This window comes from Phascolarctos cinereus, unplaced genomic scaffold (assembly GCF_003287225.1).
Source record: "Phascolarctos cinereus isolate Bilbo 61053 unplaced genomic scaffold, phaCin_HiC Scaffold_5;HRSCAF=322, whole genome shotgun sequence".
In the NCBI taxonomy this organism is placed as follows: Eukaryota; Metazoa; Chordata; class Mammalia; order Diprotodontia; family Phascolarctidae; genus Phascolarctos; species Phascolarctos cinereus.
Window position 1 is genome coordinate 336,586,049 of NW_027555958.1, and position 19,976 is coordinate 336,606,024.

The following is a 19,976-nucleotide window of genomic DNA, read 5'->3' on the forward strand; positions in this document are numbered from 1 at the left end:
GTTCTTAACCCAGGGGTTTCATGAATAGATTTCAGAGGGTCTATGAACTTGGATGGGGGAAAGTGCACCTTTATTTCAATATAATAGGTTTTATTTGTAATCTTATATATTTTATTTGGGGCAGTTAGGTGGCACAGGGGATAGAGTGCCAGACCTGTAGTTAGGAACATTCATCTCCCTGAGTTTAAATCTGGCCTTAGACACTTACTAGCTGTGTGACTCTGGGCAAGCCACTTCACCCTCTTTACCTCAGTTTCCTCTTCTGTAAAGTTAGCTGGAGGAGGAAATGTCAAATCACTCTAATATCTTTGTCAAGAAAACTCCAAATGGAATCAGACAACTGAAAACAACTAAACAACAATGAAATATTTTATTTTGTCAATTCAAAAACATTATTCTAAAAAGGGGTCCATAGGTTTCCCCAGACTGCCAAAGGGGTACATGACACACAAAAAGGTTAAGAACTTTTTCTCTAAAAAGAAAAGCTGGGGGGCAGCTAGGTAGCACAGTGGATAGAGAACCAACCCTGGAGTCAAGAGGACTGAATTCAAATCCGATCTCAGAACAGACACTTACTGGGTGTGTGACCCTGGGCAAATCATTTAACCCCCAGTTGCGTCACACATACAAAAAAAGAAAAACTGAATAGGTTGTATAAAACTGTGGTTTTTAAGAAGAGATGCAGGGAGGGGAATTTCTGGGGACCTGCTTGTATAGGAGGCTTGTTAGATCAACTGGAAAAGGATGGCTTGTTTGTTTGTTTGTTTTTTGGGTTTTTTTGTTTTTTGGGGGTTTTTTACTATTTAGGCATAAAGCAAAATGTGGATCTTTATTGAAGTTCCCTTAAATAACACATACATGAAGGTAATGAGTCAATACATTGATAGCTAAATGTGTGAGTTATGAAGCTAGAGGAATATGTATTCTACTTCTCCCTAAGTACTGCAGAGCGCCATTGGCCAGATGCTTCTGCTTTTTTTCACAGGAGCCCTAACCAGCACCCTCTTAAACTGCATTTAAAAACAAATTCTGGCTTCAGGCAATTGCCCAGCCCCCAGACAGTAGTGGAGACAGAAAGTCTTGAGAGAGGCCCTCAGGTGCAGTCGATGAATCACTGTTAACCTTCACCTCCTTTTTTTTTTCTTTCCAGGGGATGAGCGCCCTCGGGACTCTCCAGCCCCAACAGAGACCCAAATGCCAGCTGGTGTGGAAGCTGGAGGAAGAGCTGGCCATTGCTGTTGGAAGTGCTCCAGAGAGCAGCTCAAGAAGTTTTTCTGGGGTGTGGCAGTGGTTCTGTGCATCTGTTCCTCATGGGCAGGGTCCACACAACTTGCCAAGCTGACCTTCAAGAAATTTGATGCCCCTTTTACCCTGACATGGTTTGCCACCAACTGGAACTTTTTATTCTTTCCTTTGTACTACGCTGGGCATGTTTGCAAATCCACAGAGAAACAGTCTTTAAAACAAAGATACAGGTAAGGAAGACTTCATGATCCAACCTCTTTCTGCGAACTTATGCTTTTAGGGGACTGGATAAGAACTGGGAATCATTTTTAAGAATTGATGATGGATGAACCATTTCCTCCTTGGTGTTGCAACATTTGAGTTTGTTGCCTGGGCTGCATAAGAGAGAAATCTTTGGGCTTGTTAATGGTAAATAACAATGATAATGATGATGATGATGATGATGATTAGGATTTATATAGCCCTTTAAGGTTTGCAAAGTGTTTTACATATCACATCTTACTTGATCCTCACAAAAATTGTATAAGAAAGAAAACTCTGGATTTGCTAATGCTTATCAAGGTTTATAAAATTATATATATAAAGATATATTTACATAGCAATATATAGATATAGATATGTATGATATATAGAGATACAGAGATAGATATGATCTTCACAAAGACCCTGTGAATTGGTGCTATCATTATCCCAAAGGTTAAAAGAGGTTATGTGATTTGCTCAAGGTCACACAGTTTATAAGTATTCCAGTCCAGATTCAAATTTAGGACTTTCTTATTCCAACTTCAGTGCTTTATCCAGAATACCTGCTCTGGAAACAGAGGACCTGAGTTCAAATCCTACCTTTGATACTTACAATGTCTATGGCTCTGGGCAAGTCTTGTAAACTCTCTGTGCCTAAGGATCCCTGTTTGTAAAATGGGAGGAAAAGGAGACCCCTTGTAACTTTGCAACTATAATCCTATGATTTCACAGGATCATACTTCAAACTCTCCTTCTAAGACACATTTGCCATAACTTGTCCTTCATCTCAGTTCTCTTTTCTCTTTTGGAATAGCATAGATCAGGGAAAGGCATGAAAAGGGCATGAATGGTGGAATTTGAAACAGTGGAATAAACGAACCTAGGCTGTGAAGAATCAGAATTCTCTTCTCCCCACAAGATGTTCTTGCCCTCTTTTGCTTCAGGTTCTGAGATCAGCCTTGGGGGCTACTTCACAGATCTTCCACAATTCACCTTGGCTTAATCCCATAAAATACCAAGGAAAGGTGAAAAAACATCATGTCAAAATCATTGTTGACATTTGGTATTTTGGGGTGTATACACATTACGGCAGGAATGTTTTCTTTCCATAAAGTTTTTGTGGGGCAGGAACTTAAATATTTTTTTCTCTCCATCTCAAGATATATGTAATTGCTCTGGTGCTATCAAAACATAACAGCTTCTAAACTTCTTTGATGTTTTCTCATTCTGAGTTAATTGCAACAATTTATCAAGAATAGATGATCAAAAGAAACCAGACATCAGAGATGAGAAGCACTTCTCCCCCTCCATATAAGGTCTGAATCAAAGATAAGATCTGAGTGAAGGGTATGAGACAAGACAGTGATTCCCACTTAACCACTTACCAGCATCAACTTCTTTAAAGGCATGCATTTAAGGTACAAAGTAGCCTGCATTGCCTTGTTTAAAACACGTTTTGCTTTGTTTAGTGGTTTGAAATATTTGGAGGGTTCCAGGAGAAGGGATTTCTTTAAGAAATCATGTTATGAAATGAAGGAACCATTCATTAAGAGAAAGAGACTCTAGGTTAGTGAGTTAGATAATTGGGAGAAAAATGCCACCATTTTGGAAAAGGAATTCAGAAAGACAGTGGAGAGATAACAAGTAGAGAGGGTCTGAGGTTGAGGAGAAAGGCCAAGGTTGTCTATGATGGAAAGAAATTCACACTAATTTGTGTTCCCAGAGTATGAGGAAGGTGTCATTGGAATAATTATTACCTTTCCTTTGCACAGCCACAACCAACAGAGTAGCACAGATCAGAACAGAAGGTACCAGGCATTGTAAAAAGATTTTAAAGCAACCCAGAACAGGAAAATAATATAATGGCCTTCTTTTAGGTCCAAAGTAAAGTGAATGTTTAGATAAGTACAATTTATAACAGATATTGACAGGAATACTAAACCTGTACTTAGGAGTTGGTATTTCTTTTAATCCTTGCTCTGAGTGACATATTGATTTTAAAATTGTTATCTTTTTAAATTAATAAGTATTTAATTTCTCCCAAACCCCCTCCTCTACAGAGAAAGAAAAAAGAAAGAAAGAAAACCTTTGTAACAAATATGCAAGACAAATTCCCCCATTGTCCATGTCCAAGAAGATATCTTATTCTGTACCTTGAGTTCATTGTCTCTTTTTCAGGCAGTAGGTAGCATTCTTCTTCTGGAATCATATTAGTCATTGCATTGATCAGAGTTATTAGGTCTTTCAAAATTATTTTTTACAATGTTTTTGTTACTGTATGAATTGTTCTTATGGTTCTGCTTACTTTGCTCTGCATCAATTCATACAAGACTTCCCAGGTTTCTCTGAAATTACCCCTTTCATCATTTCTTATAGCACAGAAGCATTCCATTACATTTGTAAGTTTGTTTGCTTTTAAGGAAGAAGTGTTGTTTTCTTAATAAAGAATTATTAGAAAAGCAGATCTGATATGATGTTCCTTGTTCTTCTAAATCATATGCCTAAAGAAAGCCTTGGAGTGTAAGCTATGGCGACAGCAGTATGATAGGTGGTCATAAGCCCTAAATATTTCATTTCTATAGTACTTGTGTTTACCCTTAAACCTATTTTAATGATATTGTTGAGGTTGGAGTTGGGAGAGTTGGTTCAGGTGTGAAAGAATTCACTTAGACCTCTGTAACCATTGGTGATGAGTTCAAGGTGGACCCCAAGAATGTTGGGGTACTACCTGAAATGATGAGGAATAGATATGTGGATCCTAGCGTCCTGAAAGAATTCACTTGGCCAGCCTCCAAGTTAAAGAAAGGCATTTATTGGGGTGATGTAGCCAAGGGGGCCTGCTCTCCACGTGGCAGAGCCCCAGTGGACTCTACTCCATGTGGGAGGTAGACCATAGGCTGCAGGCCCTGTTTCCCTAAGGGAGCTAAGTGGCTCCTGCTTCCCATAGGAGGCAAAGGCCTTTTGCTAGGGCAAAGGTTTGGTTTAAATACAATTTTATGGAATAAGAGGAAGGGGACAAGAGAATGGGAAGAGCAAGCATGGCTCCAAAATGTCTGGGAAATCAGGTATTCTGGAGGTGATAAGCAAGGAGAACAAGAAAAGGGGAGGGGAAGAGTTGTTCTGAATTGAGAGTGCTTTGTGAAAGAACACAGATAAGTCCATCGTGGGGGCTTCAATGAGTAGTCTTCTTTGATCACTTTTCTGGCTGGTCACATCCTGAATCTTATCTCCTATTTCAAGTCCTGCTTGCTCCATCTGCCTCAATCACTCTTTCCTATCATCCATAGAAACCAAGTTCACTTGTGAGACAGAAGGAAATGAAGTGAGGACTGAGGGGGAGGTATGGGAGAGAAAGGGAGCATGTGGGGGAAGAGAGAAAGAGAGAGAGAAAAAGGATCATTTGTGAGAGGGTAAACACCTAATTTGGATTTCAGGCCAGTGCACCCCAAATGAACTCATACTTTGGATCACTAATAAGTGATGGTAAAATTATGATACAAGAACAACAGATAATGAGTGTCAGAGGTGGGATTTGGACCCAAAGACCTCTGACTCCGGTCAATGCTCTTTCCACTGAAACAAAAACAACATTAAAAAAAATGACCAATCTGAAGAACTCTAAATACTAGATTTGAAGCTCTCAGAAATAAAGGGAAAGTTAATCCTGAGTCTTCCTTCATGCCTTATTTTCATTACAGAAAAAGATCCAGAGAGTCAGCTGAGCAGATGAATCCTTTGTGCTGAAAGGAGAAAGTTTTAACCAGGAGCTAGGAAAAAAGATAGAACCTTTTTAGCCAAGAGGGAAAGTTAGAGGCAAATTAAGACCTCTCCTTTTATTAGCTCCAAAAACTATCAAACATGCAGGTCTCTCCATAACTGAAGAAATAAGCTGCTGCTGAGAGATAAGGACAAATTGCCTGAAATGGTTTTGGACACCAATTGATGATGAAGGATAAATTATATGTTAGAGCTGGGCTAGCCAGTTTTACTAAAGATGGGAGCCAGCATTCTCTAGTACAATAACAAAGATGCCACAATATTTTTCCTTTTTTGTTATCCATTTTTAACTTAAATACAAAAAAATAAAGAATATTTCCATATACACAGCACAACATTAAATAAGGATCCAATATAAAACCATGAATTTCCATTTCACACTGTTCATCTTTTTAAAATTATGTAATAAATACTACACGTCATTTTCAAAGCTACCCTGCTTTTCTGTCCTTCCTTTTAAGTTTCCTTTTGTTCTCTGCCCTGCAGTTTTTATTTTTTTCTCCTTCCCTTTCTCCCCTGCTCTACAGAAAGTTACCTTTAGACACAAACATGTGCATAATACATAAAATCATGCTATATATCTATGTACTGATGCTTTCTTGGATGTGGATAGCATCTTCCTTCACAGGTCCTTTGTAGAGTTGATTTGAGTATTTATAATACTTAAAGTTACTCAGTCATTCAAAGCTGTTCTTAGAACAATATTGCTGCTATTGTTTGTGTTCTCTTGGTTCTGCTCATTTTGCTCTTCATTATTTCATACAAGTCTTTTCATATTTTTCTAAAATCAATTAGCTCATCATTTCTTATAGTTCAATAGTATTCTATGACTATCATTCATTTCACTTAAATTGTTCAATTTATTGACATATAATTAGGAAAAATAATGCCTTATAATTGCTTTAATTTCATCTTCATTAATTGAATATTCACCCTTTTCATTTTTTTTAGTGAGACAATTGGGGTAAAATGACTTGCCCAGAGTCACACAGTTAGTGAGTGTTATTTGTCTGAGATCGAATTTGAACTCAAGTCCTCCTAACTCCAGAACCAGTGCTCTATCCACTGTACCACCTAACCGCCCCTACCCTTTCCATTTTTAATACTAGTGATTTGGTTTTCTTAACTCTTTTTGAAATCATATTAACCAATGGTTTTTCTATTTCATTGATTTTTTTAAAATAAAAACAACTCCTAGTTTTATTTATTAATTCAATGGTTTTCTGACATTCAATTTTATTAATCTCACCTTTAATTTTTTAAAGATTTCCTATTTAAGGTTTAATTGGGATTTTTAATTTAGACAATATTTTTTAACATTTTAATACCTAATTCAGTTGTTATATCAAAAGGGACTGACAGATCTTTATATCATTCATCAATTTCTTCCTTCATTACAATATCATTTTTGCTCTTTCAAGAGAGCCCAGTATTATTATTTTTATACACACCATCAACACATAGAATACCAATAAATTTTTCTTCAGACTAACTTCTGAACCAACAGTGAAATTCTAAAGAGCTATATAGATGAGGAACCTTGAACCCTGAGTTAGAAGAATCTATTCTCAAGGAAACTTTAGCTGGTAAAAAAATGAAAGATATTTTTGTTCATAGATTGTTTTCTTTTAAAGTTTTTGTTGTTACCAAATAGGTCAGTATTAGCTATTTTTAATGGACTGATTATCTTTTTATACTAAGTTGTGCCAAAGGAAAAAAAAACACATTGAATTGAGATAGGTATGAGTGCTACCGTGCATACCCTGCAGCTCAGACCATGTGCAACAGTGATTCTCTACTGTCCCTCAGTAATAGCATTACCTAGACTGAGGTGAATTAACCCTCTTTAATTGACAGCTAGGGAGTACAATAGATAGAGCACAGGACCTGGAGTCAGGAAGACTTGAGATTTTGCCTTAGGTACTTCCTAGCTGTGTGACTGCTGCCTGTCTCAGTTTCCTTATCTGTAAAAGGGAGATATAATACTAGTGCCTACCTTGCAGGGTCATTGTGAATATAAAGTGAGAAAATATTTATAAAGTACTTTGAAACCTTTAGTCATATGTAAATGCTAGCTTGTATTATTATGAACCCCTTAAAGACTCAAACTGAAACTCTTTATCACGGATTTATATGCCAGCTTTGTGACATCTATGATGCCACAGTACACAGTGACACTTTTAGGATTCCCACCATTTGGTGTTTACATTCACTAGACATTATTGTGATGTTTTAAATGATCATGTTAATATGTAACCTATACTGAATTGCTTGCCTTCTCAGTTGGTAGGGGGGTGGAGGAGGAAGAACAAGAGGAGGCAGAGGAGGGAGGAAGGGAGAGAGTTTGGAACTCAAGGTTTTAAAACTGAATGTTAAAAATTGGTTTTTACATGTAACTGGGGGAAATAAAATACTAAATAAATTCAAAAAAAGAGGAAAAAATAAATACTCATGTTAATATTGCTGAGAGGGATGTTTTGAGAGGAAAAGTAATGGAGGTTGTGTGGGAAATGCTTTTACTTCTCTGAAATAGATTCTAAGACGTATTCCCCAAATTTTCTCATAAAGAGAAACTCCTTATTCTTTTGTGCAAAGTTTTGAGATTCCTGAATGGAACAAGTAAAGGAATCCTGCTATCAGTGGTACTTCTCCTTAGGAATCCCTGCAAACAATGTATGTCACCATTTTTCAATTGAGGAAACTGAGGCAAAGCAAAGTTAAATGACATGCCCTGTGCCTGAGGCTATATTTGAACTTAGTTCTTCCTGATTTCAAGCCCAATGAGCTATCCATCTAGCTGCCTCATCTAGCACTGGCCCTGAAAAAAGTGGTGAGAATGAATATGTGCTTCTAATAATTACTATTGTCGATGCTGGGATCGCTGCTATTTTTTAAAATAACTTTTATTCTTAACTTCAATCAGTATTTCCCGAGCTTCTTTCAGAACCCTACTCAGATGCCACTTCCTACCCAGTCCTTTACTGATACCCCCATTGTCAGAGCTCAAACTCTCTTAAAATTGCTTTGTATTGCTCTATATATGTTTTGTTATTTGAGGCAGGTAGATGATACAATAGATAGAGGGATAGATTTATAGTTAAGATCTGAATTCAGATCTAGCCTCAGACACTACTTGTGCCTGGGTAAGTCATCAAACTTCTCTATGCCTCAGGTTCCTTATCTGTAAAATGGGGTTAATGATAGCACCTACCTCACAGTATTGTTGTGGAAATCAAATGAGATAAAATTTGTGAAAGCACTTTGCAAACCTCAAAGCACTATTTAAATGCTAATTATAGTTATTACCATCATCATTATTATTAACTTTTGCATATATTTTGTCTCTGTAATATATAGTGAACTCCTTTTGATCAGATTCTTTTGTTTTGCCTTTACATTCCTAGTGCCTTGTATCTTGTAGACATTTAACAAAGGTCTATTTAATTGGACTGAGCAATGATAGAAACAAAATATATATTATACATTGCTTTATAGGCTAGCATTCAGAAGCTCTCATGCATCTTAATGGCCCTGAAAATAATAATGATATTTATTGTTTATTTTATGTCATCACATAATTCAATTGATCAACCATTTATTCAGAACCTTCTATGTGCAAAACTAAGTGAGAGATGTTTTGATACTTTGATAGAGCTGTGATTTCATCAGGGAAGCTACCAGTTCAACTGATACAGATTATGAACCTTTCCAGTCCATGTGACTCATGTCCCCGCTTTTCATTAATCCTAAATAGAAAATCTATTGGTGTATAGAGCACCGGCCCTGGAGATAGGAAGACCTGAGTTCAAATCCAGCACTTGACACTGATTAGCTGTAAAACCCTGGGCAAGTCACTTAACCCCAATTGCCTCATCAAAAAAAAAAAAAAAGCAAAAAAAAAAGAAAGAAAATCTATTGGTAGAAAAGCACTCTTCATTATCTTAATATCTCAGGAGTACCCACCTGCCACTTGTATTGTCCATCTGCTGCCTCTCACTCTTGCTACCTGCCCAACCAATTTCTTTTCTGGTCTTGTGCATTTTGATTATGATAGCACTTTCTCATACGAGTTGCCATTGTCATCATGGTGCAATCTATCCTCACCCTACATCTTTCTATTGTCTTTGGAGCTGTAATTTCATTTTCCAAGACCAGGGTGTTCATATGTCCTCTTTAAAAAAAGTATTAGTGTTTTAAAAAAATAAAAGAATCTCCTTGTGTGATAGCAAAAGGTTTGGAATCATAGAGAACATTATAATATTTCCCAATTGTAATGCAGGCCAGTCTCTCCCAATATTAAGTTCTGGACCTAGCTCATTGTCTATTTCCTATTGACAGTGTAGTAGAGAGAGCACTGGACTTATAGTCAGAAAGACCTGCCTCAAATCCTTGCTAGCTCTGTGACCCTGAACAAATAATTTCATTTCCATCAATCTGTTTTCAGTAAAATGTAGATGACAGTACCTATCTTACAAGATTGTTGAGAAAATAAAATCAAATAATATGTAAAGCATTTTGCAAATCTCTAAGTACTATATGTTGTTGTTGTTCAATCATTTCAATCATGTCTGACTCTTTGTGACCCCATTTGGAATTTTCTTGGCAAAGATACTGGAGTGGTTTGCCATTTCCTTCTCCAGCTCATTTGACAGATGACGAAACTGAGACAAGCAGGGTTAAATCATTTGCCCAGGGTCACATAGCTAGTAAGTGTCTTAGGCTGGATATAACCTCAGGAAAATGAGTCTTCCTGACTTCAGGCTTGGCACTCTAATCCACTGCACCACCTAGATGCCCTAAGGTACTATATAAATGGAAGCTATTATTATCTAGAGCATCTTTCCAGCGTGTGTATGTGTATGTGTGTGCATATATACACTCAGACACACATAGTGGACTGTGTTTAATGATGTCAAACTGCTTGCTTTCATGCAAAAGCTCATCCTTTTAATACCCAATACTTTCCCATTGATGTCGTATGAATCATGGAACACTCTGCTCTTTGATTACCAGGAGCTTCCTTTAGGATCTTACAGCATAATGAAGGATAATCTACTCTGACATTGGTCTCTTGTCAAAGATCTTTCAGAATTACTGCCATCAGGCACTTGTTTTCATAAGCAAAAGTTGAGACTTTATGATATCTTGTAGCTTCCAGACAGTATAGGATGCAGTAATGATAATTGTTTTCCTCTGCTCCTTGTAAATGCCCTCTTTTTTTAAGCTAGTCAATTAATTCTGATTTAAGGACCCACAGAAGAATTTCAAGATGGAAAAGGAGAGAAAATGACTTATCTCATTTCCTTCTCATGGCCTATAAGGACTGGGCCTTCACAATTAAGCATATACTGGATTTGCCCACAAAGCCAAAACAAGTATTTTTGTGTCATAAACCTTGGAAATACAAGTCTGAATCAAAATCTTTGAATGCAGAATTGAACCATGAAATGTAGGGTTACAACAGTGATGATGATGATGATAATGATAATGATAGTGAGATGGCATAGCAGATAGAGGACCAGCCTTGGAATCAGGAAGATGTGTGTTCATGTCTTACCTCTGACACATACTATGTTACCATAGGCAAGTCACTTAACTTCAGAGTACCCTCAGACAATTCTCTAAGCTTATAAATTACAGATGAATTATTTATCTACATCTTTGTAAAGTTAGGTTCTACATTGAGAGATTCCTACACTGATGAGGTCACAAGTCCAGACCAAAAGATAGTAGTAGTGGTAGGGGGAGGAGGAGGAGGAGGAGGAGGAGGTGGAGGAGGAGGAGGAGGAATAACAACTGTTGCTAGTTTGGGAAACTCTTGATAGTTTCTTAGTTCACCAACAACAGCAAGTTTTTGGGCAAAAATGTGAAGTATTACTATGTCAAGTTTCTTGCTTTAAACTGTCTCTATACTGGATTCCCTAGATGCCCTAAAGCAAACCCTTGTGTCAATGAAAGATTTCCATTTCCTTTCCCTCTCTTTCCAAAATATGAGAAAATCTGCTGGGAAAATTTTGGTGCATTTTAGTCCAGGCACTATGATGAATGGCAAATCACAACTCAATAAGCCCAAACAGGTGGAGATATGACATTTTTTTCCCCTTTGCCTCCCCCTAAGGCATACCAGGCTTCCTGTCATCACACCCCTCAGGTATTCCCTAGCACCATAGAAACTTAGATTTAGAATATTAGTGCAAACTGGAAATTATCTAATCCAACCCTAATGTTTCTACCAATAAGAAAACTGTAATCCAGTGATTTTGAAGGTAATCACTAGCAAAAGTGGAATTAAAAACCTGTCTTCTTACTGCAAATCCATTGACCTTACCACGAGCCCATGGTGCTTCTCCACCACTAAGATTGCCCAAGGGGACCTTGAATCTGGGGATGAGGGTAGAAGATAATGCCCAGGTTACTGAAATGGTTCATAGAACCATTGTAATGGACTATGGCTTACTCTGCAGTGAAACTGATGAGCTCAGGCATTTCTGGAGAATTTCCAATGTTCAGTTCATCTTTTATTTTCAAGTTTATTTTTGGCTTATGACAGACAAGTCTCAGATTTGGGGTCCATGCTGACTTAATTTTAAGCATCTTCCAAGCCAAGGAAAAACTAAATGATAGGTAGCATGTGTTCGTTTCTTACATTGGTCATTAGGTTATATTGATAGTCATGGTTCTCATTAGTGGATGATTTAGAAAAAGGGGGTCACATTTCATATCTAGGGGCTGGAGTTTTAAAGGATCTCTTAAATATCATGCCAGGTTCCCTACATGGTGGTAAATGATGATGATGACACATTTGATCAAGTTCAGGGCTTAAAAAGGACAGACATATATGCCCTGATGCCTTTGATCAAGCAATCAACAACTTTCTAGGGACCTACTACTACATGTGAGACACCTCGGTAGCTCTGATTTCACTGGCATAAGGACTCCCTCTACTGATGCATATTAGCACCTTCTCTACAGCTTATAGTCTTAGAGAAGACTTACCCAGGGTCACACAGCCAATATGTGTCAAAGATAGGACTTGAACCCAGGTCTTCCTGACTCTGAGGTCAGTTCTCTTATTCATTATGTTATACTGGGGAATTAAAAACAAACCAAAAAATTAAGGAATTACTGCTCTCAAGGAATTTACATTCTATTGAGAAAAGAGGTCAATATATAAGCAGCAAATAAATGGTACAAATACAATAGAATGTCCAGTCAGTGCCCTAAGTCTGAAATGTAGAAAATTACAATGGTGCTCAGCATATCCAACAAAAGATACGGAAGAAAAACGAAATGTATGTGGTGTGTTGGAGAGTGGAGGATTGTTTTGATAGTTCCTTTGGAAATTCCAGTCCCTCTTAAGATTCAATTTGAAACACAAACTAATATTTCAGTTAAAAAATTAAGCACAGGACATTATTTATTTACTCCAAGATGCTGTGTTATCAGCATACATTTATCAGATGGCCCCCCAGGAGCTCCTTGCTTGGCACTGTCTTCAGAACCATTGGTCTATGTTGGTATTAATAGTAAATATCACTTGTGAGTGTTTTTTCCTCAAAACTCAGTAGACAGCTGCTGACTTGATACAGTGAAATAGGATAAAGGCCACACACACCCACAGACACCCCCAGAATACTCCCCGAGGAACTAAGTTTAGACTTTCTCTGAAACAAGGCAGAATTATTCATCATTGCATAGTCTCAACTTCAATGATTGTTTACTTGAACCGTTTCTATAGACCAGCAAGTTATTTGAGGTCTTTGTAAGCTCCATCCACAGATAATTCTAACTCTGACGTTCCAACCCATAGGGAAAGAGGAGATGAATTACCATTTTTAATCTCACAATTTCAGTCTATGTAAAACTACTTCTATAGCTCTGCTATGTTGTCTTGTGCCATTTCTTTGAATTTTATTACATTAATGATGTTAGCAGTAATAGTGATGCTATTCAAACTAATTACAGTTAGTATCAACACAATTTGCCTTGCTGCCCAGTACCCTGGTTTTGAGCTTCATCCAAGAGAGCTAGTCATCTGTATAGCTGGAAACGCTGGCACTTCTATCAATGTATTTTAAAACCCAAACCAAGATGGCAGGTCAGGCAGTCATCAAATATGTACAAGAGGAGTTCAGAAGAAGAAATGGTGACTGTGGGCCAGGCTTACTCTTGAAGCCTTCACAGAGACCTAAGTTTACCTTTGAAAGATACATTGGTTTTAGATAGGCACAGAAGACAGTGAGGCATTCTACCTAGAAACAGTGATACAATCAAAGAAAACGGGCATGTGAGGATGTAGGAAAAGGAAATATGTTTATTAAGAGAGAGAGAGAGAGAGAAAGGGAGTGGGTAAAGTAATAAGAAAATAAATAAATAACACTCTCCATCCCTGTATCCCCAGCTATCAGAGTTCTATACTTGAGGTTTTACACAACTCCCAGAGAGTTAAAATAACTCGGTCATATCATCCAGTTTGCACTGAAACTGCACAAGCCACCTTTTTATAGCATCATATATTTGGACCTGAGAGTGACCTTACAGGCCACATATTCCAACACCTTCATTTAATTTTATTTTAGAGACTGAGTCTTCCTATCTTTCCCAGGCTAAATGTGCAATAAATACTAATCATCGTGGAAGCTTTGACCTGCTCCATTTCCAATCTGAGCCAGTGTGTCCCTCTTTAGCATGGTCTCATTTCTGCCCTACCCCTCTACACACACACACACACACACACACACACACACACACACACACACTTCTGCTCCTGAAGGTTCACCACATAAGTGCTAGACTTAGTGTAGACACCTAACTAACCTTACCCACTGTGACTAAGACCTCCCAAGCTCAAGAAATCCAACAGTATCAGTCTCCCTCTGTAGCAAGGATTATAGCATGTGCCACCATGCTCAGCCCTTCCTTCACTTCACACATGAGGAAATTGAGAGACTGAATGATTTTCCTAAATTCTCAGAGGTAACAAGCACAATCAGATTAGAACCAATGCCCTCTAGTTCCAAATCCCAGTACTCTTTCCATTGTAAAAAGATATGAGTGACTCATTCAAGTAGTACCTTTAAAGCAATAATAGAATCCTAGAATATTCAGACCAGAAGGAGTCTTTGAAGATGCCTACTACAACAGCCTTTTGTCACATGCAGCTTGGGCATGGACAGGTAACCTGTTCTTTTTAGGCTCACTTTCTCCCTCTTCCTCTCTCTCCTTCTCTCTCTCTTAACTGTCCTTAAGGATAGCATTGTCAGGTTCTTGTCTGCTCTAATGCTGGCAAGTTGGGAGTTTCCCCAAAAAGGGGTGGCCACTCACTACCACCACTCAGTTTTGGGGTCCTAGTTGTCAATATGGTATGGGAAAGCTATATATATACTTCTTACAACTACTTCTGAGCCCTTATAGGTATGATTCCCACTTGAACAAATCAGCCATGATGAGGCTACTTAGTCTTAATCAAAAATATTTGCTAAACATAATGTAAAGAATAATCATAACATTACAGTCCACCTATAAATATGGGTCATCCTCTCTCACCAGTGGTCCACTAACAAACTTACAGAAAGGTAACAGGAGGCATATAAATAAGGAAACCTATATGTATAGGAACAAATCTGGCCTACAGACCATGTGCTTGGTCTTCTTAGACAATAGCTGGCACTAAAAATCACCTGCTGGGTGGCATTAAAACTCACCTCTTCTCTGCTGATTTGTATATTCAAACTGATCCTTGACTATGATACAAGGCAGAATTATGTTCTTTTAGTTAAAAGCAGTTTCCCCTAAGCCTGAGGTTTGCGAAGCTATTCAAGCATGCTCTTAATGTATAGGTGACAATGAAAGACAAACCCCCAAGAGCTTTCCCCTCTTTCATCAGCAAAAAACAAAGCAGATTTTGATAGTGATAGTGGGAATCACCCGTGATGTCATTAGTCCTCTTCAAAAGTGAAGGACAAACAACAACTTGGAATACCACTGCCTCTGAAGAACTAAGCATGAACATCTCACAGAGGGCAATGGAAATGTACATAGACAGTATCAAGAGGTTGTAATATATCACCAATAAGAAATTCTGAAGAAATACAAGAGTAAAGGGTGTCATCAAGGAATTATAGGACAGAAAGAGATGAGCTCATGCTTCTTGAGTGAGGAATGACAGGTAGATGGCTGGAGTATTCCACTGGGATTCACTATGGAAAACTTGTGGAAAGGCATGAAGAGATTTATACAGGCTGGTTAGGCATGATGGGTTGCATCTCTGAAGGGAATCTGCAAATCAATCAAATCACAGATCCATTCAAACGTACTATGAGACTGTCAACACAGACAAATAAACAAAAGACCTGTATGTTAAAAAAAAAAACAAGGCTAAAAAGCCTCTTTTTTCCCCAACCATCTCTGTTTAGCAGCTGAGTCTTCATTTCTCCAATCAGCTCTTAGCAGCAGTTTTTCTTCCAATCAGCTGAATAGGGAGTCAATGTGGATTCTAAGCTCTTTTCTCAGTTTTCAGTTTAGCTGTTTTTCTATGAATCAGCTATTAGGCTGGACTCAGCTGGGCTTAGCTCCTTTCAGTCAAAAAGGAGCAGGCTTCATTTCTTCTCCCTTCCTCTGCTTTTTCAGTCTTCTGTCTTTGGTTTCTGACTAACTCCTGCCTCAAAGCAGAGTTTCTTTGTGTGAAATGACTCACCTCTGTCTTTGGGTAGGAAAACAAAAATTCCTGTTTCTGTCAGAAACAGCCTAGATGGCAAAAATACAATTGTCCCATACTTGCCAAAAAGTTCTAGTTATTAGCGTTTCCCAGCTATCAACGACCTCAAAATAACCCTATGTAAATTAGCTGGGGAAAACAAAACACTTCAGCCATCTCAACCTTCTGTAAGTACTTTTTCTCCAAGGATTGCTTTTCTTAGTGTTTTTTACACAACTGTCATTGTTTTTGCCTATTTCAATAAATAAAATATCCAACTAAGAAAGAGGCACCAACTTACATTCAGATGATAAAATTAAACTAGAGAGAGTGACCAAGTGTCTTGCCAAGGTCACAGAATCACATAATTACATAATTTCAAAGTTGGAAGGGACCTCAGAAGCTCCCTAGTCCAATTGATACATGTCTTGAGTCTCTGTCATATGAGGACTATTTGAAGGCACAGAGGATGTCTAGCCCAGAGGAGAAAAGACTCAGGGACATGATAGCTGTTTTCAAGTATCTAAGTCTTTAGATAAACTTGTCAAGTCTTTAGATAGTCAGTCCTCAGCATTCAGACATTTAACCTTCTTTACTTCAAGCATTCACATGATTTTATTAGTAATATCATTTTCACTTTCACATCGGAAATCAAGCACACTTGCAGCTATACACAGCAGAGAAAAAATGAGAGGCATGATTCATGCAAGTTTGTAAAGCAGATGGTATCCTACTAAGCACTTTACTGATCTTGTTCACCCTACACTTGTAAAACACTCCCCATGCATTCATAGCAAATTTCCATTGTTTGCCTTTAAAACTCAAGGTTTTTTGTTTTGTTTTGTTTTTTGCTGTTGTTGCTGGGGTTTTTTTTGGGGGGGGTTGTTTTGTGTTGTTTTGTTTTTGGTGAGGCGGTTGGGGTTAAGTGACTTGCCCAGAGTCACATAGCTAGTAAGTGCCAAGTGTCTGAGGTCACATTTGAATGCAGGTCCTCCTGACTCCAGGGCCAGAGCTCTATCCACTTCACCATCTAGCTGCTCCAAAACTCAAGTTTTGCATTGCAATTATGCCTGCTGTCTAAGGAAAATAAGGTTTGTTGTTTTGTTTTTTTCTTTTGGCAATTACTAAAAATAAATAAATAAGTCAAACACTAAGCAACTTTCTTCTTCAGCTTTAAGTTTTCCTGGAAAAGCGATGTGTAATTGGAGTGGTGCTGGTGCCAGTTTAAGAAGCCATTCTTTCTTTATTGTTTTAATTATTTTTTTCAATTATCAAGCATTTATATTTTGTTTATCTCACCCCACTTTTCTACTCCTCACAAATAAGAAACAGACTGCTTATAATGAATGTCAGACATTCTTTCCATAACCACTAATCAGGGTAGATTTCTTGGAAGAGGTGAGAATTAAGGCAAGTTTTGACAGAGGGGAGAAGGGCAGGGAGGTGGTGTGGTACATACCACTGTCATTTTATTCTAGAAGTTGAGCTGAAAACTAGACAGGAACATGAGATGACTCATTTCTCTTGAAAGCAATGTGCTGTCAAACCTTCTGAATGTCTATTTTTGAAAATAAAAAAAAATTAAGTTGATCTTTTCAGAAGGCCAGAGCACCCTACCTAAGCAGCAGTACTCTTCTTCACCTTTGTTTCATAGCACACTTATGTGGATCTGGACTCCTATTCTCTCTAATATGCATTATAATAACTTTTCTTATACTGGAAAACACTTGAAGCAGGGTGATACAGTGAGAAGTACTAGGAGTACTTCATTCTTGCTTTGCAATGACTGAGCACCTCTTTGAACTTCAGTTTCTTGCTTTAAATGGCCTCTAATATCACTTTAAACTTAGCATTCTATGATTTTAGATTTACTATGGTTACATCAGGGGCAGCTAGGTGGCACAGTGGACAGAGTGCTGCGCCTGGAGTTGGCAAAGACTTGAGTTCAAATGTGGCCTCAGACACTTACTAGCTGTGGGGCCCTGGGTAAGTCACTTAACCCTGTTTGCCTCAGTTTCCTCACCTGTCAAATGACCTGGAGAAGGAAATGGCTTAACCATTCCAGTATCTTTGCCAAGAAAATCCCAAATGTATCACAAAGAGTGGAACATGACTGAACAACAAAAATGATTAAATCAGCCTAACCCATTTCCTCAAAGTTAACAGTAGCCAGCTTATACCAGCTAGAAGGCAGTGTAATACCATGGAAAGAACACTAACTGGGCTTCAGTTTTTTCGTCTATAAAAAGAAGCTTTGGGACTACATGATTTATGAGGTCTCTCCCAGCTCTGAATCTATGAGTCCATGGTCCTGTGATATTAACCAAGTGGATATTGGTCTAGATCAGACCCACACAACACATGGCCCACCAAGAGATTTTGTCTGGCCATGCAGGGTTGCCACTGAGCATTTTCCTGTTTGCCACTGAGCACTCTCCTGTTTGTCACATGACCCGTGGCAACCAACCATCATCAATTTGTCTCTAGTTTCACCTATCTGCAGCCCAAGGAAGTTTACAAGTTGTGTACTTTCCCTCCTCACTTGGACACCATAGAATCCCTAGCTTCTTTCAAATGTCAGTTCTGTTGCCTCTCTCAACCATAATTACCTTGTGTTTTCTCATGTATACTATGCATTTACTTGTATGTGTATACATGTCATTTCCCCCAGTAGAATGTAAATTTCTTGAAGGGAGAGACTGTTTAATTTTTGTATTTTTATCTCCAGTGCAGTGCCCAATACATAGTTCTCAATAAGTGTTTATTACTTGACTCATCTGTTGTCAAAAGATCATCCATAGGAATGTTACCAGAGAAACAATAATGAACACATTTCTATAATTATTTGCATTTTATAATATACATTTCTCACCAAAGTATAACTGTTTGAAGCTCTTCTTCCCACCAACCCCCCAATGCCCTCCAAGATAACCATCTCTGATACCAGCAAGGGGATGATGTTTACCCTCACAAGCCTTAGTGAGTCTCCAGATCAGGGTCTCTGGGGATCTCAGGAGTGTTCCCTTAACCTAGGTGATATCCTCTAAAAATGAATCAGGCTATGTTGATGGGTTTCTGAGACTCAGAACGTACACAACTGCCATCGAAGCAACTCAGTTATATATAAAAATTATTGATTCTAAGGCCAAACCCTGTGTTTTCCAGTAGAACCACACAAAAGGCTCGGTTTGGTCAGAATAAACCGTCAGGTCTGATTTGTTTGTGGAACATTCTATTCTTGGGCTTCCTGGAGGAGAGTGGCCTTTGTTGAAATAGAATTATAGTAATTAAGTTTACCTCCTCAGCTATTTTCTGCTATAAGCAGAGAGATAAAAATATGATTTATGAACCTAATGTAACACTTAGGAGTATATCAGGATCACGTTGCACTTTTCTCCTCTAAGTGGCTCACTACATGACACTTAAATTTAATGAATTATTCTCAATCATACACATATTATTAATTTAGAACCTAAAATAAATTAAAAGCACTGGAAATTAAAGCTCCCTCATTGCAGGAAGAGCACAATTAGAGCTGTATTATTTGTTCCAAGTTCCTCCAGCGAGAAGATGGAAGTGAATTGATGAAAGAATAAGTTTAAACATTCCAGATGCAGAATGAGTAGAGAAGATACTATTAATATTTCATTATTAATTAGTGATAGTGATTGGCTATTTTCTTAAATCATTGGTTTTTAAAGCTTGATGAAAGTTTTCAAGTGAAATGATTGATTCTAGGCACCTGCTTGAGAGACCTGAACTGGTCTTTCTCCTGTGTAATATGGGTTGGGCTTTACAACATTCTGACTGTATTAAAGAATGTGTGTGAGCAAAAAGACAGAAAAAATATGCCTGGAGCATAACAAAAAGCCCATCCTTGTTTTGTGGTCTTCCCTAGATCTTTGCAATCTGAAATTTTTATTTCCTCCCTGTATCAAAGATAGTTCTAGCCTCCTCTTTCATAACAGTGCTATGAACTGTAAGTGGTGTCATGGAAAGGGCATTTAATCTGGAT

General features: G+C 38.0%; 1 protein-coding gene across 1 annotated transcript in view; it reads left to right on the plus strand.

Moving 5' to 3' along the window:
- Positions 1 to 19,976, plus strand: part of SLC35F3 (solute carrier family 35 member F3) — a 159,177-nt gene that overhangs the window by 29,334 nt on the left and 109,867 nt on the right. Inside the window, exon 2 of the mRNA XM_021000486.2 lies at positions 1,151 to 1,475. Within this exon, the coding sequence (XP_020856145.1) occupies positions 1,151 to 1,475 (325 nt within the window). The remainder of the gene's footprint in view (positions 1 to 1,150; positions 1,476 to 19,976) is intronic.